This window comes from Canis lupus, chromosome 27, assembly GCF_011100685.1.
Source record: "Canis lupus familiaris isolate Mischka breed German Shepherd chromosome 27, alternate assembly UU_Cfam_GSD_1.0, whole genome shotgun sequence".
NCBI lineage: Eukaryota > Metazoa > Chordata > Mammalia > Carnivora > Canidae > Canis > Canis lupus.
In genome coordinates this window covers 252,470-271,864 of record NC_049248.1, presented here as the reverse complement: position 1 = coordinate 271,864, position 19,395 = coordinate 252,470, and the positions used below count along the sequence as shown (strand labels likewise).

Here is a 19,395-nt window from a genome sequence, read left to right as displayed (position 1 = left end):
AAGAAGTTACTGTGGCCGAGTTCAAAAAGGGTGTTGCCTGTGTTCTCCTCTAGGATTTTGATGGCATCTTGTCTCACATTTAGATCTTTCATCCATTTTGAGATTATCTTTGTGTATGGTGCAAGAGAGTGGTCTAGTTTCATTCTTCTGCATGTGGATGTTCAATTTTCCCAGCACCATTTATTGAAGAGACTGTCTTTCTTCCAGTGGATAGTCTTTCCTCCTTTGTCGAATATTAGTTGACCGTAAAGTTGAGGGTCCACTTCTGGGTTCTCTATTCTGTTCCATTGATCTATGTGTCTTTTTTTGTGCCAGTACCACACTGTCTTGATGACCACAGCTTTGTAGTACAACCTGAAATCTGGCATTGTAATGCCCTCAGCTGTTTTCTTTTTTAATATTCCCCTGGCTATTCGGGTCTTTTTTGCTTCCACACAAATCTTAGATGATTTGTCCAACTCTCTGAAGAGAGAAAGTCCATGGTATTTTGATAGGACTTGCATTAAATGTGTAAATTGCCCTGGGTAACATTGACATTTTCACAATATTAATTCTGCCAATCCATGAACATGGAATATTTTTCCATCTCTGTGTGTCTTCCTCAATTTCTTTCAGAAGTGTTATATAGTTTTTAGGGTATAGATCCTAACCTCTTTGGTTAGGTTTATTTCTAGGTATCTTATGCTTTTGGGTGCAGTTGTAAATGGGATTGACTCCTTAATTTCTCTTTCTTCAGTCTCATTGTTAGTGTATAGAAATTCCACTGATTTCTGGGCATTGATTTTGTATCCTGCCACACTGCCACATTGCTGTATGAGTTCTAGCAATCTTGAGGCGGAGTCTTTTGGGTTTTCTATGTACAGTATCATGTCATTGGTGAAGAGGGAGAGTTTGACTTCTTCTTTGCCTTTTTGAATGCCTTTTATTTCTTTTCTGTCTGATTGCTGAGGCTAGGACTTCTAGTACTCTGTTGAATAGCAGTGGTGAGAGTGGACATCCCTGGCATGCTCCTGTTCTTAGGGGAAAGGCTCTCAGTTTTTTCCCTTTGAGAATATTTGCTGTGGGCTTTTCGTAGATAGCTTTTAAGATGCTGAGGAGTGTTCCCTCTATCCCTACACTCCCAAGAGTTTTGATTGGGAATGGATGCTGTATTTTGTCAAATGCTTTTTCTGCATCTTTTGAGAGGATCATATGGTTCTTGTTTTTTCTCTTGCTGATATAATCCATCACATTGAATGTTTTACGAGTGTTGAACTGTCTTAGCATCCCAGGGATAAATCCCACTTGGTCATGGTGAATAATCTTCTTAACGTACTGTTGGATCCTATCTTGTTGATAATTTTTGCATCCATGTTCATCATGGTCTAGAATTCTCCTTTTTGGTGGGGTCTTTGTCTAGTTTGGATAAGGTGATGCTGGCCTCATTAAACGAGCTTGGAAGTATTCCATCTCTTTCTATCTTTCAGAACAGCTTTAGTAGAATAGGTATTGTTTCCTATTAAATGTTTGATTGTATTGCCCTGGGAAGTCATCCTGCTCTGGACTTTTGTGTCTTGGGAGGTTTTTGCTGACTGCCCCAATATCCTCCCTGGTTATTGGCATGTTCAGGTTTTCTGTTTCTTCCTTTTCCAGTTTTGGTAGTTTGTGGTTTACCAGAAATACATCCACTTCTAGATTGCCTAATTTATTGGTGTTTAGCTGCTCATATTTTGTGTTTAAAATCGGTTGTATTTCCTTGGTATTGGTTTTGATCTCTCTATTTCATTCATGGTTTTATTAATTTGAGTCTTTCCCTTTTCTTTTTAATAAGGCTGGCTAATGGTTCATCTATCTTGTTAATTTTTTCAAGGAACCAAGTCCTGGTTTTGTTCATCTTTTCTGCAGTTCTTCTGGTCTCTATTTAATTGAGTTCTGCTTGAATCTTTATTATCTGTCTTCTTCTGCTTGGTGTAGATTTTAGTTGCTCTTCTTTCTCCAGTTCCTTTAAGTGAGAGGTTAGCTCTGTATTTGAGTTCTTTCCAATTTTTTGAGGGGAGCTTGTATTGCCATGTATTTCCCTCTTAGGCCTGCTCTTGCTGTATCCCAAGGATTTTGAACAGTTGTATCTTCATTTTCATTAGTTTCTATGAATCTTTTTAATTCTTCTCTAATTTCCTGGTTGACCCTTTCATCTTTTAGTAGGATGCCCTGTCCCCTTCACGTGTTTGAGTTTCTTCCAAATTTCTTCTTGTGATTGAGTTCTAGTTTCAAAGCATTGTGGTCTGAAAATATGCAGGGGACAATCCCACTCTTTTGGTATTGGTTTAGACCTGATATGTGACCCAGTATGTGGTCTATTCTGGATAAAGTTTTTCCATGTGCACTTGAGAAGAATGTGTATTCAGTTTCATTTGGATGGAAAGTTCTTTATATAGCTCTGAAATCCATCTGGTCTGGTGTATCATTTAAAGTTTCTTTGGTGATATTGAGCTTAGAAGATCTGTCATTTCCAGAAAGTGCCATTTTGAAGTCTCCTACTATTTGTGTACGTATGTAGGAGACTACTTATGTAGTAAGTAGTCTAAGTATGTCTTTACTTTGGTTATTAATTGATTGATATACTTGTTAGCTCCCACATTAGAGGCATAAATATTCATGAATGTTAGGTTCTTGTTGGATAACCCATTAAGTATGATATAGTGTCCCTCTTCATCTCTTACTACAGTCTTTGGGATAAACTTTAGTTTATCTGATAGAGGATTGCTACCTCTGCTTTCTTTGAGGACCATTTGAATGGTAAATGGTTCTCCAATCTTTCGTTTTCAGGCTGTAGGTGTCCTTCTGTCTAAAATGAGTGTCTTGTAGACAGCAAATGGATGGATCTTGCTCTTTCTTCCAGTCCGAAACCCTGAGTCTTTTGATGAGATCATTTAGCTCATTTACGTTCAGAGTAAATATTGAAAGATATGAATTTGGTGCCATCATAATACCTATTCATTCCCTGTTTTTGTGGATTATTTCTTTGGACTTCCTCTTTCTTTTACAGAGTCCCCCTTAATATTTCTTGCAGAGCTGGTTTAGTGGTCACATATTCTTTCAGTTTCTGCCTATCTTGGAAGCTCTTTATCTCTCCTTCTATTCTGAATGAGAGCCTTGCTGGACAGAGTATTCTTGGATGCATGTTCTTCTCATTTAGGACCCTGAATATATCCTGCCAGCCCTTCTGGCCTGCCCGGTCTCTGTGGAGAGGTCTGCTGTTAATCTAATATATCTCCCCATACAAGTTAGGGATCTCTTGTCTCTTGCTGCCTTAAGGATATTCTCTTTATCTTTGGAATTTGCAAGTGTCACTATTAAATGTTGAGGTGTTGAATGGTTTTTATTGATTTTCGGTGTGTGGGAGTACCTCTCTATCTCCTGGGTCTGAATGCCTGTTTCCTTTCCCAAATTAGGGAAGTTTGAGCTATGATTCGTTCAAATATGCTTTCTGGGCCTCTGGGCCTTTTGGCGCTCTCTGGAACAGCAATTATACATAAATTCTTCCTTCTGAGGCTATCATTTATTTCCCTTAACCTTTCCTCATGGTCTTTTGTTTTTCTTTTTTTTTTAATCTCAGCTTCCTTCCTTGCCATCAACTTATCTTCTATGTCACTCACTCTTTCTTCTACCTCATTAACCCTCGTCATTAGTAGGACATCCAGCTTGGATTGCATCTCATTTAATTCATTTTTAACTTTGGCCTGATTAGATCTAAATTCTGCAGTCATGAAGTCTCTTGAATCCTTTATGTTTTTTTTCCAGAGCTACCAGGAGCTTTATAATTGTGTTTTTGAATTGGTTTTCTGACATCGACTTTTAATCCAAGTTCTATAACTCTGTTGCAGAGAGTGCTGTTTCTAATTCTTTCTTTTGTGGCGAGTTCTTACTTCTAGTCATTTTGCTCAGTGCTGAGTATGAGTGGGCTGACTCCAGAGTATCAACCATGACCTAAGTAAATTTTCACCCTTGATGATTTTGATGAGGTCAGAGACCAGAAATTGAAAACAAAGATCAGAACAAAATTAAACAAAAGGACCACTAAAGCAAAAAACAAATTTTAAAACAATTTTAAAGTAGTAAGTAATAAAAGGCCAAGAATCCCAAAGAAGAAGAAAAAAAGAAAAGAAAAAAAGAAGAGAAATAAGCAAAAGTAAAGAGAAAAAAGAGGAAAAAGAAAGGAGAAGGAAGAAAAAGGGTGGGGGACTGGGAGATGGTGGTGGTGACGAAGTTGTAGTGGAGGGAGAATATAATCTACCTGAGGGGTCCTAGATGGTGATCCTTTGGTTCTGAGTATGTTAATTTCTGTATGTTGGAAGATGCTCAGTCCCAAATTTATGTAAACCAGCAATACTTGTAGAAAGCCCCAACATTGACCACCAAAACATAAATGAGATAAAAGAAGAGGGCAGGATGGGAATGAAGAGAGAATATAGTCTCACAGAATGAACCAGCATGGTATTCCACTTGGACTGGGTGCATGCTGGTCATGTTTTAGAAGGTATTAACTTCTTCCATTGTAGAACAAAATGAGGCAGAGGAAACAAAAAACAAAACAAAACAAAACTTATCTTTATATCCTCCCCAAAATAAGTTGATTATGGTGAAGGGAATTTAGAAGTGTAAAATATATCTAAGACCTGTAATTGTAGAAATATGGAAGTCAAAAAGGAAGAAACTTAAAAATGAAGAAGTGGTGAAATATTGTAGTTAAGGTGGGAAAAGAGAAAAAAATATTGGAAACTTTTAGTCTGATATAAAAATGAGATGTGATGGAAAAAAGGAAAATATTTTTAAAAATTTTTTAAAAAGGAGGGGGTACCCTTTGGTTCTATATACTATAAATACCTCGAATTCCCCTGGAGCTTTCCAGCGCTGCTTGGTCAAGAATTTGTTCTTCCCCTGTCCCTCCAGCTGGTCTTCTGGGGGTGGGTCTGCTGTGCTGACTCTCAGGCGTGTGTACCTGGGGAGATGCCCCCACCACCTGCTGGATGCTGGGCTCAGTGGGAGCTGTTTACCCTGTGAGGCCTCTGTTCCCTGGGCCTCCGCCCCTCCCAGGCACCAGGTGACACCAGGAGGAACAACAACACTGGCGGCGGCCAACACTGACTCCAACTCTGGGGTCAGCTTCCCCAGTAACCACCCGCAGTCTCCCAGTCCACACTGGCCTAGATGCTCCCAGGGTGGGGGCACTGACCTGTACATCTTGGGGCACCTGGCAGCAGGAGAGTCCTCGCTGTTTTGTGCCCTCCCCACCTCCACCTGTACGTGGGGAGCTCAGGATGGTGAGCTTTGTCCCCTGGAGCCCTGGGATCCGGGGCCTGCGCTGCTGGAATCGCGCTCCGGGGCTGTGGCTCCTGAAAGCAACAGGGTGCAGACCCCTCGGTCTGGAGCCCCCACCTGACCGACTGGCTTCTTCCTGATGCCCCGCTGGGTGCATGCCCAGCCCTTTACTGAGATTGGCCCGTGCTTTCCTTGGGCGCACTTCCTCTAGTAGTGGCTCCAGGAGACTGGAGGCTTCACTTCCTCCTCCTGTGGTTCTGCCCAATTTCCCTGCTGAGCTTTTCTGTCAGGGAAGAATCCCGTGCGGATTTTTAAAGTTTCCACTTCTCTGGGGCTGGGCTTTCCTGTCCCGAAGGTTCTCGCGGGGCCCCTCTCCCACTTGATTCTTTTTTATTTTCTTTTTTTCCCCGCCTTCCTACCTTGTTAGGAGCGAAAACCCTTCTCTCTGTAGCATTCGACTATTCTCTCTCTAAATCTCAGGTTGAATTCCTAGGTGTCCAGGATGGTTTGGAAGTTATCTAGGTGAGTTTGGGCCAGGTGAGGTGAAGCCCCTATTCCACCATCTTTCCCCCAGACCTGATTGTTCTTTTTAAACTCTTGTCTCTGTGGTAAGGATCTCACTGTTGTCTTTCATTCTTCTCTCAAGCCCAGTGAGTATCCTTATAATTGTTACTTTACATTTTCCCTCAGGTGTGTTACTTATGTCTGTTTCACTTAGATCTCTGGCATGGCCTTATCATGTTCTGCATTTGGGATAAATTCCCCTGCCTTCCCATTGTGTCTAAGTCTCTGCCTGCTTCTTTATGTTAGAAAATCCAGCTGTGTCTCCTCTTCCTGGAAGTAATGGCCTAAAGAAGGGATGTCAGATAGTGTCAAGGCATGCTGCTTCAGGGAGTGTCTCCTATGTGTGCTGCATGTTCTCTTCTGTTGTGTTTTGGCTGATATGTCCTTCAGGCCAGTTGTTTGAAGAGGTCTCTTTGCCTGCTGTAGGCAGTGTTTTGTCCCTGGCCTGAATTTTAATAGATTGTGAATTCAAACTAGGTGTGCCCTGGTCTGCTTGTGAAATGAGACCTGTCACCACCTCCCCCACAACTGAGGTCCTGCAGGACTCTCTAGTTGGGAAGTGTGGTATGGGATTTGTACTGGTCTTTTGGGTGAGGGGATCACCACATTGGGATACAGGCAAGTATGACTGGAGTGACGGAATATGGGGCTTATTGTAGGTAAGTTAGGCAGCCAGTGTTGTCACTGTGCTGCTTCCCACAGGTGGCTGTGTGTTTATGCTGAGGGGCAGGGGAGTGAAATGGTGCCACCTGGCTCTTTCATTCCTGGATGGTGTCTCTGTGCATGCTGTCTCTCAGGGACGTGCTTTGAGAAGAGCAAATACTCTTCCTCTTCCCACTGTATGCCCCATTAGGTCACTGTTTCAATGCTGTCTTCCACCAGGTTGTTTCCTGCCTTCTTTCCAGGAACAGCATAGTGAATTCCAGGCTCTAGCCCAGCCAAACCCTCTGATTTTTAAAATTTCAAGCTTTAAGTCCTGCTGATTGCAAGAACTCATGAAATTCTGCTCCTCTCCTTTTCTAAGCCAATAGCTTTGGGGAAATGTTCTCTTTGTGTGTTCTCCTGTGTGTTCCTCTCTATTTCTCCCCTTCCCCATCCCCTCTGCAGCACCTGCAGTCTGTTTCTCTCCAAAATCGCATCTCTGCACTTCCTGTATTCTTTTCTACCTTTAGTTATGGAGTTTGTTCTGTCTTCAGGTCAGATTTTGAGATGATCCAATAGTTATCTAGTTGTGTTCCTAATTGTGTTCTCCCTTTGAATTGCACGGGCAACTGAGAGATGCCTATTATTGGGCAAATCATTTTCAAAATAAACTGACATTACTTCATGTTTTCTTTTATTGCCAGAGCCTAGATCAGTATTTGCCTTTTCACTTTGGAGTACTTCAGCCTGGACATTTAGTGGTATGGCCACTTTGCTGTGGACCTAGGACTTCTTATCTGCCCTTCATTTAAGTGTGATTGTTGGGCAGAGTAGGGAGAGGGGTGAGGTAACAGTTGTCTGATTCTCCTCTTGAGAGGATATTCTGTATAGCCAATTTGCTAATATGGTGCCTCTCAACTTTATTTATTTATTTATTTATTTATTTATTTATTTATTTTTGACTTGAGAGTGAAAGAGAGAGAGAGAGCATGAGGGGGTGAGGGGTAGAAGAAGAAGCAGACTCCCCACTGAGCAGGGAGCCTGATGTGGGGCTTGATTCCAGGACTCTGGGATCTTAACTTGAGCCGAAGGCAGAAACTTAACCAACTCAGCCACCAAAGTGCCCCTTATCTATACATTTAAATCATCTGGTAAACTTAAATATTCTGATAACTGGGCCCTACCATTGGAAATTTTGATTTAAAAAAAATTCTGATTTAGTTTGTCTGCAGAGTGGCCTGGGCATGGAGAGTTTCGAAAGTTCTCCCAAGTGATTCCAGTATGCAGCTCACATTGAGAACTCTGGGAATAAGGAGGTTCATGGATGTGCTTATTTGGCAGGATAACGGTACCAAGAGGAACAGAAGAGCAGAGGAGAAGTGTCCCCTTCCAATTGCTCTTGCTACTGGAGAGGATGCAGGACAGCCGTCAGAAAGCAGTGCAACCTATGGAGCTTGCCTACTGTCTCCAGAAGTACAATGTTCCAAGTAAGACAGCCCTCTCAGTTCTGAGAGACAGGGAGAGGGAGGAGGCTGGGGAGAGGGAACAGGGGGAGAGGGAGTGCCTCAAAGAATAGGTCAGGAGCTGTTCCCTCCTCTTCTTTGTTTTGGAGAGGTTTGTGAAGGGGTAGGTATTAATTCCTTAAATATTTGGTAGAATTAAGACCCCTGAACACCAATAAAAATAAATTTATTATTAAAAAAAAATAAGACCCCTGGACCTGGGCTTTTCTTTGTAGGATGTTTCAAAATGACAAATTTCCTTTTTGCAGTTAGTTGAAAAACTGAACTCCTTAGGCAATTTCTTATGAGGCAAGTGTAGCAGTGATGAACTCCCTCAGCAGTTGTCTGGAAAAGCCTTATGTATTTTTCATTTCTGAAGTAAAGTTTTCTAGATTGGCAGTTTTTTCTTTTATCATTTTGAATATGGCATTCCATTGTCTCCTGGACTGTCAGGTTTGTGCTGAGAAATACACAGATTGCCTTATGGGAGGGGAGTTCCCTTGTAAGTGATAAACTCCCTTTCTCTTACTGATTTTAAGATTTCTCTTTGTCTTTGATTTTAAAAGCTTTACTATTGATGTGTCTTGGAGAATACTCATTTGAGTTGAATATGTTTAGGGAACTAAGAGCTTCATGAACTTTTTTTTTTATAAATTTATTTTTTATTGGTGTTCAATTTGCCAACATATAGAATAACACCCAGTGCTCATCCCATCAAGTGCCCCACTCAGTGCCCATCACCCAGTCACCCCCACCTCCCGCCCCCCTCCCCTTCCACCACCCGTAGTTCGTTTCCCAGAGTTAGGAGTCTCTGATGTCCTGTTTCCCTTTCTGATACTTCCCACTCATTTTTCTCCTTTCCCCTTTATTCCCTTTCACTATTTTTTATATTCCCCAAATGAATGAGACCATATAATGTTTGTCCTTTTCTAATTGACGTATTTCACTCAGCATAATACCCTCCAGTTCCATCCACGTCGAAGCAAATGGTGGGTATTTGTCGTTTCTATTGGCTAATATTCCATTGTATACATAAACCACATCTTCTTTATCCATTCATCTTTTGATGGACACCGAGGCTCCTTCTACAGTTTGGCTATTGTGGACATGCTTCAAGAACTTTGATGTCTAAATCTCTCCCCAAATTTGGGAGATACCAAGGCCGGCCTGCCTTCCTTCCTTCCTTCCTTCCTTCCTTCCTTCCTTTTTCTTTCCTTCCTTCCTTTTTCTTTCTTTCCTTTTAAAATTTTATTTACATTAAATTAATTAACATATAGTATATTATTATTTTCAGAGGTAGAGTTCAGTGATTCATCAGTTGTATATAACATGTAGTGCTCATTACATCATGTGCCCTCCTTATAACCCATCACCCAGTTACCCAATCTCCCCACCCACCTCCCCTCCAGCAACCCTCAGTTTATTTCCTAGATTTAAGACTCTCTTATGGTTTGTTGCCCTCTGATTTTGTCTTGTTTTTTTTCCCCTCCCTTCCCCTATGCTCCTCTGTTTCTTAAATTCCAAATATGAGTGAGATCATATATTTGTCTTTCTCTGGTTGACTTATTTCTATTAGCATGATATTCTCTAGTTGTGTCCATGTCATTGCAAATGGCATGATTTCATTTTTTGATGGCTGAGTAATATTCCATTCCATATATATCCATTCATCTGCCGATGGACACCTAGGCTCTTTCCGTAGTTTGGCTATTGTAGACATTCCTGCTATAAACATTGAGGTGCAGGTGCCCCTTTGGATCCCTATGTTTGTGTTCTTTGGGTAAATACCTAGTAGTGCAATTGCTGGGTCATAGGGTAGCTCTATTTTTAACTCTTTGAGGGACCTCCATACTGTTTCCCAGAGTGGCTGCACCAGCTTGCATTCCCACCAACAGTGCAAGAGGGTTCCCCTTTCTCCACATCCTCACCAATGTTTGTTGTTTCCTGATTTGTTAATTTTAGCCATTCTGACTGGTGTGAAGTGGTATCTCATTTGGTTTTGACTTGTATTCCCTGATGCTGAATGATGCTGAACATTCTTTGACATGTCTCTTGGCCATTTGTGTCTACTTTGGAGAAATGTATGTTCATGTCTTCTGATTTCCTTGCCAGATTTTTTGTGTTTTGGGTGTTAAGTTTGATAAGTTCTTTATAGATCTTGGATACTAGCCCTTTATCTGATATGCCATTTGCAAATATCTTCTCCCATTCTGTAGGTTCTCTTTTGGTTTTGTCTACTCTTTCCTTTGCTGTGCAGAAGCTCTTTATCTTGATGAGTTCAAATAGTTCCTTTATGCCTTTGTTTCCCTTGCTTTTAGAGATGAGTCTAGCAAGAAGTTGCTGTGGCTGAGGTCAAAGAAGTCCCTGCCTTTATTCTCTTCTAGGTTTTATTCTTGTCTCACATTACGTCTTTCATCATTTTGAGCTTATCTTTGTGTCGGTGTTATCTTTGTGTAAGAGAATGGTCCAGTTTCATTCTTCTGCATGAGGCTGTCCAGTCTTCCCAACACCATTTGCTTAACAGACTTTTTTCCATTGAATATTCTTTCCTGCTTTGTCAGAGATTATTTGACCACAGAGTTGAGGATCCATTTCTAGATTCTCTATTCTGTTCCATTGATCTATATGTCTGTTTTGTGCCAGTACCACACTGCCTTGACCATCACAGCTTTGTAATACAGCTTGAAATCTGGCATTGCGATGCCCTTGGCATCGGTTTTCTTTTTCAATATTCCTCTGACTATTCAGTCTTTTCTGATTCCATACAAACCTTAAAGATTATTTGTTCCAACTCTGTAAAGAAAGACCATGGTATTTTGATAGGGATTGCATTGAACCTGTAACTTGCCCTGGGTAGCATAGACATTTCCACAATATTTAGTCTTCCAATCCATGAGCATGAAATGTTTTCCATTTCTTTGTATCTTCCTCAATTTCTTTCATAAGATTTCGTAGTTTTTAGAGTATAAATCCTTTACCTCTTTGGTTAGGTTTATTCCTAGGTGTCTTATGGATTTTGGTGCAGTTGAAAATGGGATCAATTCCTTAATTTCTCTTTCTTCAGCCTCATTGTTAGTATACAGAAATGCCACTGATTTCAGTGCATTGATTTTGTATCCTGCCATGTTGCTGAATTGCTGTATGAATTCTAGCAATTTTGGGGTGGAGACTTTTGGGTTTTCCACATACAGTATCATGTCATCTGTGAAGAGTGAGAGTTTGACTTTTTCTTTGCCAATTTGCCTTTTCCTTCTTTTTGTTGTCTGATTGCTGAGGCTTGGACTTTTAATATTATGTTGATGTTTTAAATGTTGGCCATTCTGATAGGTTTGTAGAGGTGTCTCATTATTTTAACTTGTGATTTGTCATTGACGTATGCCAAGCCCTGCTTCTTATGCTTATTTTCCATTTGTATATATCTTTTTTGGTGAAGTGTCTATTCAGGTTTCTTATCCATTTTATAATTAGGTTGGTTTTTATGTTTTATTGTTGAATTTGAAGAGGTTTTTTGTATATTTGGATAACAATCCTTTATCAGGCTTTTTTTAAATAATAAATTTATTTTTTATTGGTGTTCAATTTGCCAACATACAGAATAACACCCAGTGCTCATCCCGTCAAGTGCCCCCCTCAGTGCCTGTCACCCATTCATCCCCACCCCCCGCCCTCCTCCCCTTCCACCACCCCTAGTTCGTTTCCCAAAGTTAGGAGTCTTTATGTTCTATCAGGCCTTTTACAAATATTTCTTCTCAGTCCGTGACTTGTCTTCTCATGTTCTTGACAGTATCCTTCACAGAGCAGAAATGTTTAATTTTAATGAAGTTCAGTATATCGCTTCTTTTTTTTTAATTTTTATTTATTTATGATAGTCACAGAGAGAGAGAGAGAGGCAGAGACACAGGCAGAGGGAGAAGCAGGCTCCATGCACCAGAAGCCCGACGTGGGACTCGATCCCGGATCTCCAGGATCGCGCCCTGGGCCAAAGGCAGGCGCTAAACCGCTGCGCCACCCAGGGATCCCAGTATATCGCTTCTTTCTTTTATTGCTTGTACATTGGAGTTTTAGCCAAAAAGTATCTAAAATGTAATCACAAAACAGAAGGTCTTCTAGATTTTTCTCCTGTATTATATTAGGACTTTTGTAGTTTTGCATTTTACATTTAAGTCTATTATACATTTTGAATTTGTGTTCTTGAAGGATGTAAAGTCTGTGTATAGATTCATTTGTTTGCATGTAGATATTCAGGATTGCAGCACCATTTGGTGAAAAACTATCTTTGTTCTATTGTATTGCCTTTGCTACTTTGTCAAAGAGCAGTGAATGTTGTTTATGTTGGTGTATTCCTGGGATCTCTGTTTTATTCCTTTGATCCCACATTGTTTTAGTTACTGACACTTTATTCTAAGTTCAGAATTAGTTCTTTGACTTTGTTTTTTCCTTCAATATTGTGTCTTCTATTCTGTGATTGCCTCTCCAAATAAACTTTATAATCACTTTGTTAATATCCACAGAATAACTTGCTGGGATCTTGATTGGAATTGCATTGAGTGCATAGATCAAGTTGGAAAGAACTGGCATCTTGACAATATTGAGTTCTCTTATCCATGAACATGGGAAATCTCTCCTTTTATGTAATTCTTCTGATTTCTGTCATTAGAGTTTGTAGTTTTTCATATATAGATCTTGTACACATTTGGTTAGATTTATAACTCAGTATTTCATTTTCATGGGTTCTAATGTTAACAATATTGTGCCTTTTTTAATGTTTTTTTTTTATTGGAGTTCAATTTGCCAACATATACCATAACACCCAATGCTCATCCCACCAAGTGCCTCCCTCAGTGCCCATCACCCAGTCACCCCAAATTGCCACCACCTCCCTTTCCACTACCCCTTGTTCATTTCCCAGAGTTAGATGTCTCTCATGTTTTGTCACCCTCACTGATATTTTCACTCATTTTATCTCCTTTCCCTTTATTCCCCTTCCAATATTGTGCTTTTAATTGAAAATTCCTCTGTTCATTGCTGATAATATAGGAAAGTGATTAACCTTTATATATTGGTCTATATATACATATATATATTTCATAAATATATATATATTTCATTTATATATATATTTGAGAACTGGTATAATTTGTTCCATAAATGTTTGGTAGAATTAATTACTGAGCCCGTTGGATGCTCTGTTTATTTGTCCTCATTCATTTTTATTTTTATTCTTCAGACTGTATGGTTTCAGTTGACTTGTTTTCAAAGTTTGATAATTCTTTTTTCATCAGCTCAAATCTGCTATTGACCACCTCTTGCAAACTCTTCATTTCTGTCATTGTATTCTTCAGCTCAAGAATTTCTATTTTGATTCTTTTAAATAATTTTTTTTCTTTATTGATATTCTGCATTTGGTGAGACATTGTTTCATACTTTAGTTATTTTGATATGGTTTTATTTAGTTCTTTTGAACATATAATGATAATCTAAAGTCTAGTGAGACTAACATCTGGGTCTTCTCAATGACAGTTTCTACTGATTGTTTCCTGTGTGTGTGGGGGGGACCATACTTTTTTGTTTTATTGTGTCTTGTAATTTTCTGTTAAAAACTAAACATTTTGGACAACAGTGGCAACAGTGGAAATCAGAAACCCCCACGATGGAGTAGTTGCTATTATTTTTGTCATTGCTATTGTTTAGTGACTCTCCTGGACTAATTTTGTAAAGGTTATGTTCCCTATAGTGTGTGGCCACTAAAGATTTTGTCTGGTTAGCTTAATGTCACCTAATGATTGGTCAGAGATTTTTTAAAAATGCTTTGAACTAGTGAGTCTTCCAGTCTTTGATGAGGAACTGTGTGTCTAGTGGGGCTTACCTTCAAAGCTCAGGCTGTTTGTGACACTTTTAGCCTGCCTTTCTTGCTTGCATAGGGCGTCAATATTAGCCAAATATGAGAGACTTAGACCTTCTCAGGTCTTACTGAGGCATGCAAAAGGCCTTCTAGATCACCAGAAATATGTCAGAACTTCTAGAAGTTCCCTATGGACATCTCAGTTCCCACAACCATCTTTTAAGTTTCAGCCAGATTCTTTTTTTGTCCCAACTGGTATTACAGCCTTAGGCAGTCACAATATTAATTATCATTGACTTTTTTCCACAAATACTCTGGGGATAGGGCTCAAAGCTTTGAGTTGGGTCAAATAATGACAAACTTCTTCAAATGGGGCTTTTCCATGAAGCTGCAAGACAGGTCAAATAATAAAAATGTTTTCAGTATGGGGCTTTTTGAGGAACTGCAGCCCCAGTCTACTCATTTTTCTGGTCACAAGGCTTCTGGTTAACAGTTTTCATGATGGCAAGTTTTCTTGTTTTCAAGGCTACTACAGAGCTGGGAAGAAGGAAATGGAAATTGGCCAGGTTGAAAAGCCTCAAATCCTGTTCTTCTTACTTAGGTTCTGCAGTGTTTGTTGAATAAATATTCCTAGGATTTTTGTAAACCTTTAGGTAATTTTCAGAGTTCTGAAAAATTGATTTTGACATTTTTTTTGCCAGCATTTTCATTGCTTTTTTGGAGGAGTAGATTTATAGAGATCCTCACTCACTCCACCATTCCAGTTGTATTCTCGCTTTTACATAACTTTTCATAATAGTTTATATACCTTAGGGAATTTTTCTTATTCTTTGAATTAAGACTTAATGGATACTTGTCCACTAGAACATGAACCTAGAATATAGGTTTCTTGGGGACAGTGACTTTCTCTAGCAATTGCAATGCCTTGCACATAGCAGGTGTTAAGTAAATTATGGGTTGGGCAAATATCCCTATATTTTTTATTTTTTTATTTTTAAAAAAGATTTTATTTACTTATTCATGAAAGACACACAGAGAGAAGCAGAGACATAGGTAGAGAGAGAAGCAGGCTCTCTGTGGGGAGCCTGATATGGGATTCGATCCCAGAACTCTGGGATCATGACCTGAACTGAAAGCAGATGCCCAACCACTGAGCCACCCAGGTGCGCCATCCATTTATTTTTTTTAATAATAAATTTATTTTTTATTGGTGTTCAATTTGCCAACATACAGAATAACACCCTTTATTTTTTAGATGAATCAGGACTCTTGGCTCTGGTATGGTCAGATGAGGCAAAATGTCTTCATATGACAAGGTGATCTAACTTACTTTATGTTCAGTGTTGGCTCTGTGGTAGGTAGCCTTCTGCAAATAATTCCTGGAGACAGCATAGTTCAATCCTAGTTCCACTCTGTTTGTCTTTAGGTTTTGGGATTGTTACCTTTAAATATGAATTAATTGGGCAGCCCCGGTAGCTCAGCGGTTTAGCGCCGCCTGCAGCCCACGGCATGATCTGGAGACCCTGGATCGCGTCCCACGTCGGGCTCTCTGCATGGAGCCTGCTTCTCCCTCTGCCTGTGTCTCTGCCTCTCTCTCTCTCTCTCTGCATCTCTATGAATAGATAAATAAAACCTTTAAAAAAATAAATATGAATTAATTAATTCATTCAGCTCATATTTATTATGTGCCAGGTATCGTGCTGGTTCTGTAGATAAGGGTATAAGGCTGATGATAGAGTCTTTGTATCAATGAAGCTTTAGTTTAGCGAAGAGAAAGGCCAAAACAAGAGTAAAATAAAGCAAAATGAAATCCAAAAGCATTAAGTACAAACTGTGGTATCATGAAGGAAGTAATAAAATGGTGTTGAGATAGATGATATGAATATTTAATACATTTACAGGAACTACCTTTTCTTGCAATATCTTTGCATGTTGGCAGACATCCATCTTTTTGTAAAATAGTCCTCAGTGTGTTTTTCATGTTCTTTGTCGTCCTATGTTTCTTTTCAATGACAGAAATTCATTTACATCTGTCTTTTGGGCTTACATTTATTTATATAACATATGGAGAATTCACTGCTTGCTTCCTGTTTCCTCTTAGCCAGCATCAACACTGAGATGGTTCTTTCCTTTCCTGTTCTCCTAGATACCTTTGAGGAAGACCTGGGTCAGATATGAGTTTTGGGGAACTGCTCAATTTCTGGGGAATTAAAAAGAGATTAAATAAAGGTACAGAGAAACAAGTGGCCACTAGAGTCCAATTAGAGTGCCAGCTTGGCTTGGAATAGGAGAGAATCCACTACTGAATGTTGTTTTTATCTGGCTAGGTCCCCCAGTAGAGGCCAGTAGGCATGGGTCACCAGTCAGTGGAAAGGAAACTTCTGTGATGCAGTTGGACTGGATTTTAAGTTTTAACAGGAGTTCTAAAAAATAAATAACAAGCTTATTTTTCATTTTTAGTGCCTAACTAAAGCAGGGATGGCTAGGAGAGGACAAAGTGATGAGTGTTCATGTACATCTAGGTAGCTATGGCACAAGGGTATGCATGAAAAATGTCCCTGGTGATCTCACTGATCGGGCTGTTATTTTTCTCTTTGGCCAGTGTTTGTCCAGCATGATGCTGCTCAACTCTACCTCACAGTTTGGAACCTAATTAAGGACCAAATCACAGATGTGGACTTGGTGAGATACTAGAATCAGAGAACTCAGAAGTTTAAGATGCTGTTCATTTAGCTCATTCAGCAATCATTAATATAATGTATAGAGAGGATTAAAAGAGAAATCCACATAAAATGCTTATCACAATTCTATATTACTATTACTGTTATTACTTTGCTCCTTTTCAAAGAGCAAAGAACATCAGTGGCTGCCATTTTTGGAGCTTCTGTCTGCTGGCTACCATTTCTGGAAATTGACCTGACCTGGTTTGTTTATGGCTCTGTACCCTTCTTTCCTCTCACCTCCTCTCTTTTAACAGGTAGAGAGGCTGAAGGCTCTGTATACAATTCGGGTGAAGGAGTCCTTGGTTTGCCTTGAATGTACTGTGGAGAGGAGCAGAAACAGTAGCATGCTGACCCTCCCCCTTCCTCTTTTTGATATGGACTCAAAACCTCTGAAAACACTGGTGAGGGATTTTTCTTGGTTAATTTGCTGTTTCCATACACCCAGTGCTGCCAATGTGCCCTTGCTTCTTTAATCACTGTTGCCTTTTAAAAAGTAATTTCTATTTCCTTTGCACAGTTCTAAGTTTCTCCTTTGATTTGGTGGAAATAAAATTTGTTTCCTTTTACTTCCTTTCCTCATACTGCTACCTTAGCAAGTGCTCCCTTCTATTTTTCCTTCCAATCAGTAGGTACTTTGGGGGATCCTGCCACATGCACTACACTGGGCCAGGTGTTAAGAGGGTACATGGAAAGAACCAGAAAGAAAACTTAAATTTTTATCTGTAGGGTGAGGGGATGTACTCTAGATGGTAAATATCCTCTCTGCTTTTTCTTTGATCTCTTGGGACAGGAGGATGCCCTTCGATGTTTCTTCCAGCCCAGGGAGTTATCAGACAAAAGCAAATGCTTCTGTGAGAAATGTGGGAAGAAGACTTGTGGGAAACAGGTACTCACTGTCTGAAACCAGAAGCTTCCCTAATCTGGGGTTGCCTTAAGTGGATTTCATGATAGAGTCTTCAGAGGCCTTGAGGGTCCCATGTGTTGGTTGAGGGAGGAAGTATGTATCAGGCTAATATCTGGAATCTGGGGCCTCTGACTTTCAGAGGCCCATCACTGAGAGGGGCAGAGCGTTTTAAAAGATAAGAGAAGGTCCAAGATGAGGAGGCAGAGTTTTACATGCAAGGTTAGACTGACTCTCTAGAGCAGACTCTGTGGTTCCCCTGGGCTCTGGTTCCTGTGCAGAACACTAGGGCTACTCATGCCTTCTGTGGGAGAGCTCAACAGATTCAGCAGAAGGGGGCCCTTAACTCTGTATTATATCATTCCGATCCTTTTTGGGGAAGAAGAACACACCATTGGCCCTGATATTTCTCTAAACCTACCTATTTCAAGTGCCTTAGGGTTTCATCTCCACAGTAATTTTGCTTTTTCAGGTCTTGAAGCTGACCCATTTACCCCAGACCTTGACAATCCACCTCTTGCGGTTCTCCATCAGGAATTCACGGACAGAAAAAATCTGCCACTCGCTCTATTTCCCACAGAGCTTGGATTTAAGTCAGGTCCTTCTGATGGAGGAAGACCTCTATGATGCTGAGGAACAGGTGAGAAACTCCTTAATTCCCCTCTATCCTCCATCTCTTCAGATCCTTTGCTTGATTTTGCCTCTCTTCCCCTAAGGTACTTGAAGTCACCTGCTCAACAGAGCACTTTTGGACATCTCATCTGTGTTATTATAGCATCTCATAAATCATGGCCTCTATTGGCTGTGCTTGGGGTACATACAGGGAGGAAAACTCACCAGCAGCTGCTTGGTGTGATTCATAAAACATATTCATATGCTCAAGAAACATTTATTTTTTTAAACAGTATTTTAATGATGGAAATCTATGTTTTCTTGAATAACAGTGATGGGTTGTTATCACCATACTACTATCACCAACATTTGCTGTTTGCAGCTGCTTTTCTTTTAAGATTCAAAAGGCCGGGATGCCTGGGTGGCTCACCAGTTTGGTGCCTGCCTTCGGCCCAGGGCATGATCCTAGAGTCCTGGGATCAAGTCCCACGTTGGGCTCTCTGCATGGAGCCTGCTTCTCCCTCTGCCTGTGTCTCTGCCTCTCTCTCTCTGTCTCTCATGAATAAATAAATAAAATATTTTTTAAAAAAGATCCAAAAGGCTTTGGTTAATGGACATCTGGGCCCTTTCCACAGTTTGGCTATTGTGGACATTACTGCTATAAACACTGGGGTGCAGGTGCCAGATGAATGGATAAAGAAGATGTGGTATATATACAATGCGATATTACTCAGCCACCAAAAAAAAAAAAAAAAAGAGAGAGAGAGATCTTGCCATTTGCAACGATGCGGATGGAACTAGAGGGTATTATGCTAAGTGAAATAAGTCAATCAGAGAAAGATAATTATATAATCTCAATCATATGTAGAATTTAAGAAACAAAACAGAGGATCATGGAGGAAGGGAGAGAGAAAGAAAGTAAGATGAAATCAGAGAGGGAGACAAACCATAAGAGACTCTTAACTCTAGGAAACAAAGTGAGGGTTGCTGGAGGGGAGGTGGGTAGGGGTATGGGATAACTGGGTGACAAGCATGAAGGAGGCATGTGATGTGATGAACCTGGGTGTTATATGCAACTGATGAATCACTAAATTTCTACCTCTGAAACTAATAATAATACACTATATGTTAATTAATTTAATTTAAATTAAAAATCAAAAAACCTTATTTCTAAATATTGGGTTTTATTCATATCCCTCACAGCACTGAGGAAGGGAAGGAGCCCATAATTCAGGACCTTCAGCTTAAATAAGACATATAATATGTATATATACATAAGTAAGCACAACATCTTGGGTTCTAAACACAGTA

At 40.0% G+C, this 19,395-nt stretch overlaps 1 protein-coding gene across 7 annotated transcripts in view; it reads left to right on the top strand.

Moving 5' to 3' along the window:
- The window catches only part of USP18 (ubiquitin specific peptidase 18), a 75,731-nt gene that overhangs the window by 27,696 nt on the left and 28,640 nt on the right, over positions 1 to 19,395 (top strand). For all 7 annotated transcript variants that reach the window (XM_038576198.1, XM_038576196.1, XM_038576201.1 and 4 more), the window contains 5 exons: positions 7,846 to 7,991; positions 16,451 to 16,530; positions 16,826 to 16,972; positions 17,362 to 17,457; positions 17,945 to 18,112. In XM_038576198.1, the coding sequence (XP_038432126.1) occupies positions 7,846 to 7,991; positions 16,451 to 16,530; positions 16,826 to 16,972; positions 17,362 to 17,457; positions 17,945 to 18,112 (637 nt within the window). The remainder of the gene's footprint in view (positions 1 to 7,845; positions 7,992 to 16,450; positions 16,531 to 16,825; positions 16,973 to 17,361; positions 17,458 to 17,944; positions 18,113 to 19,395) is intronic.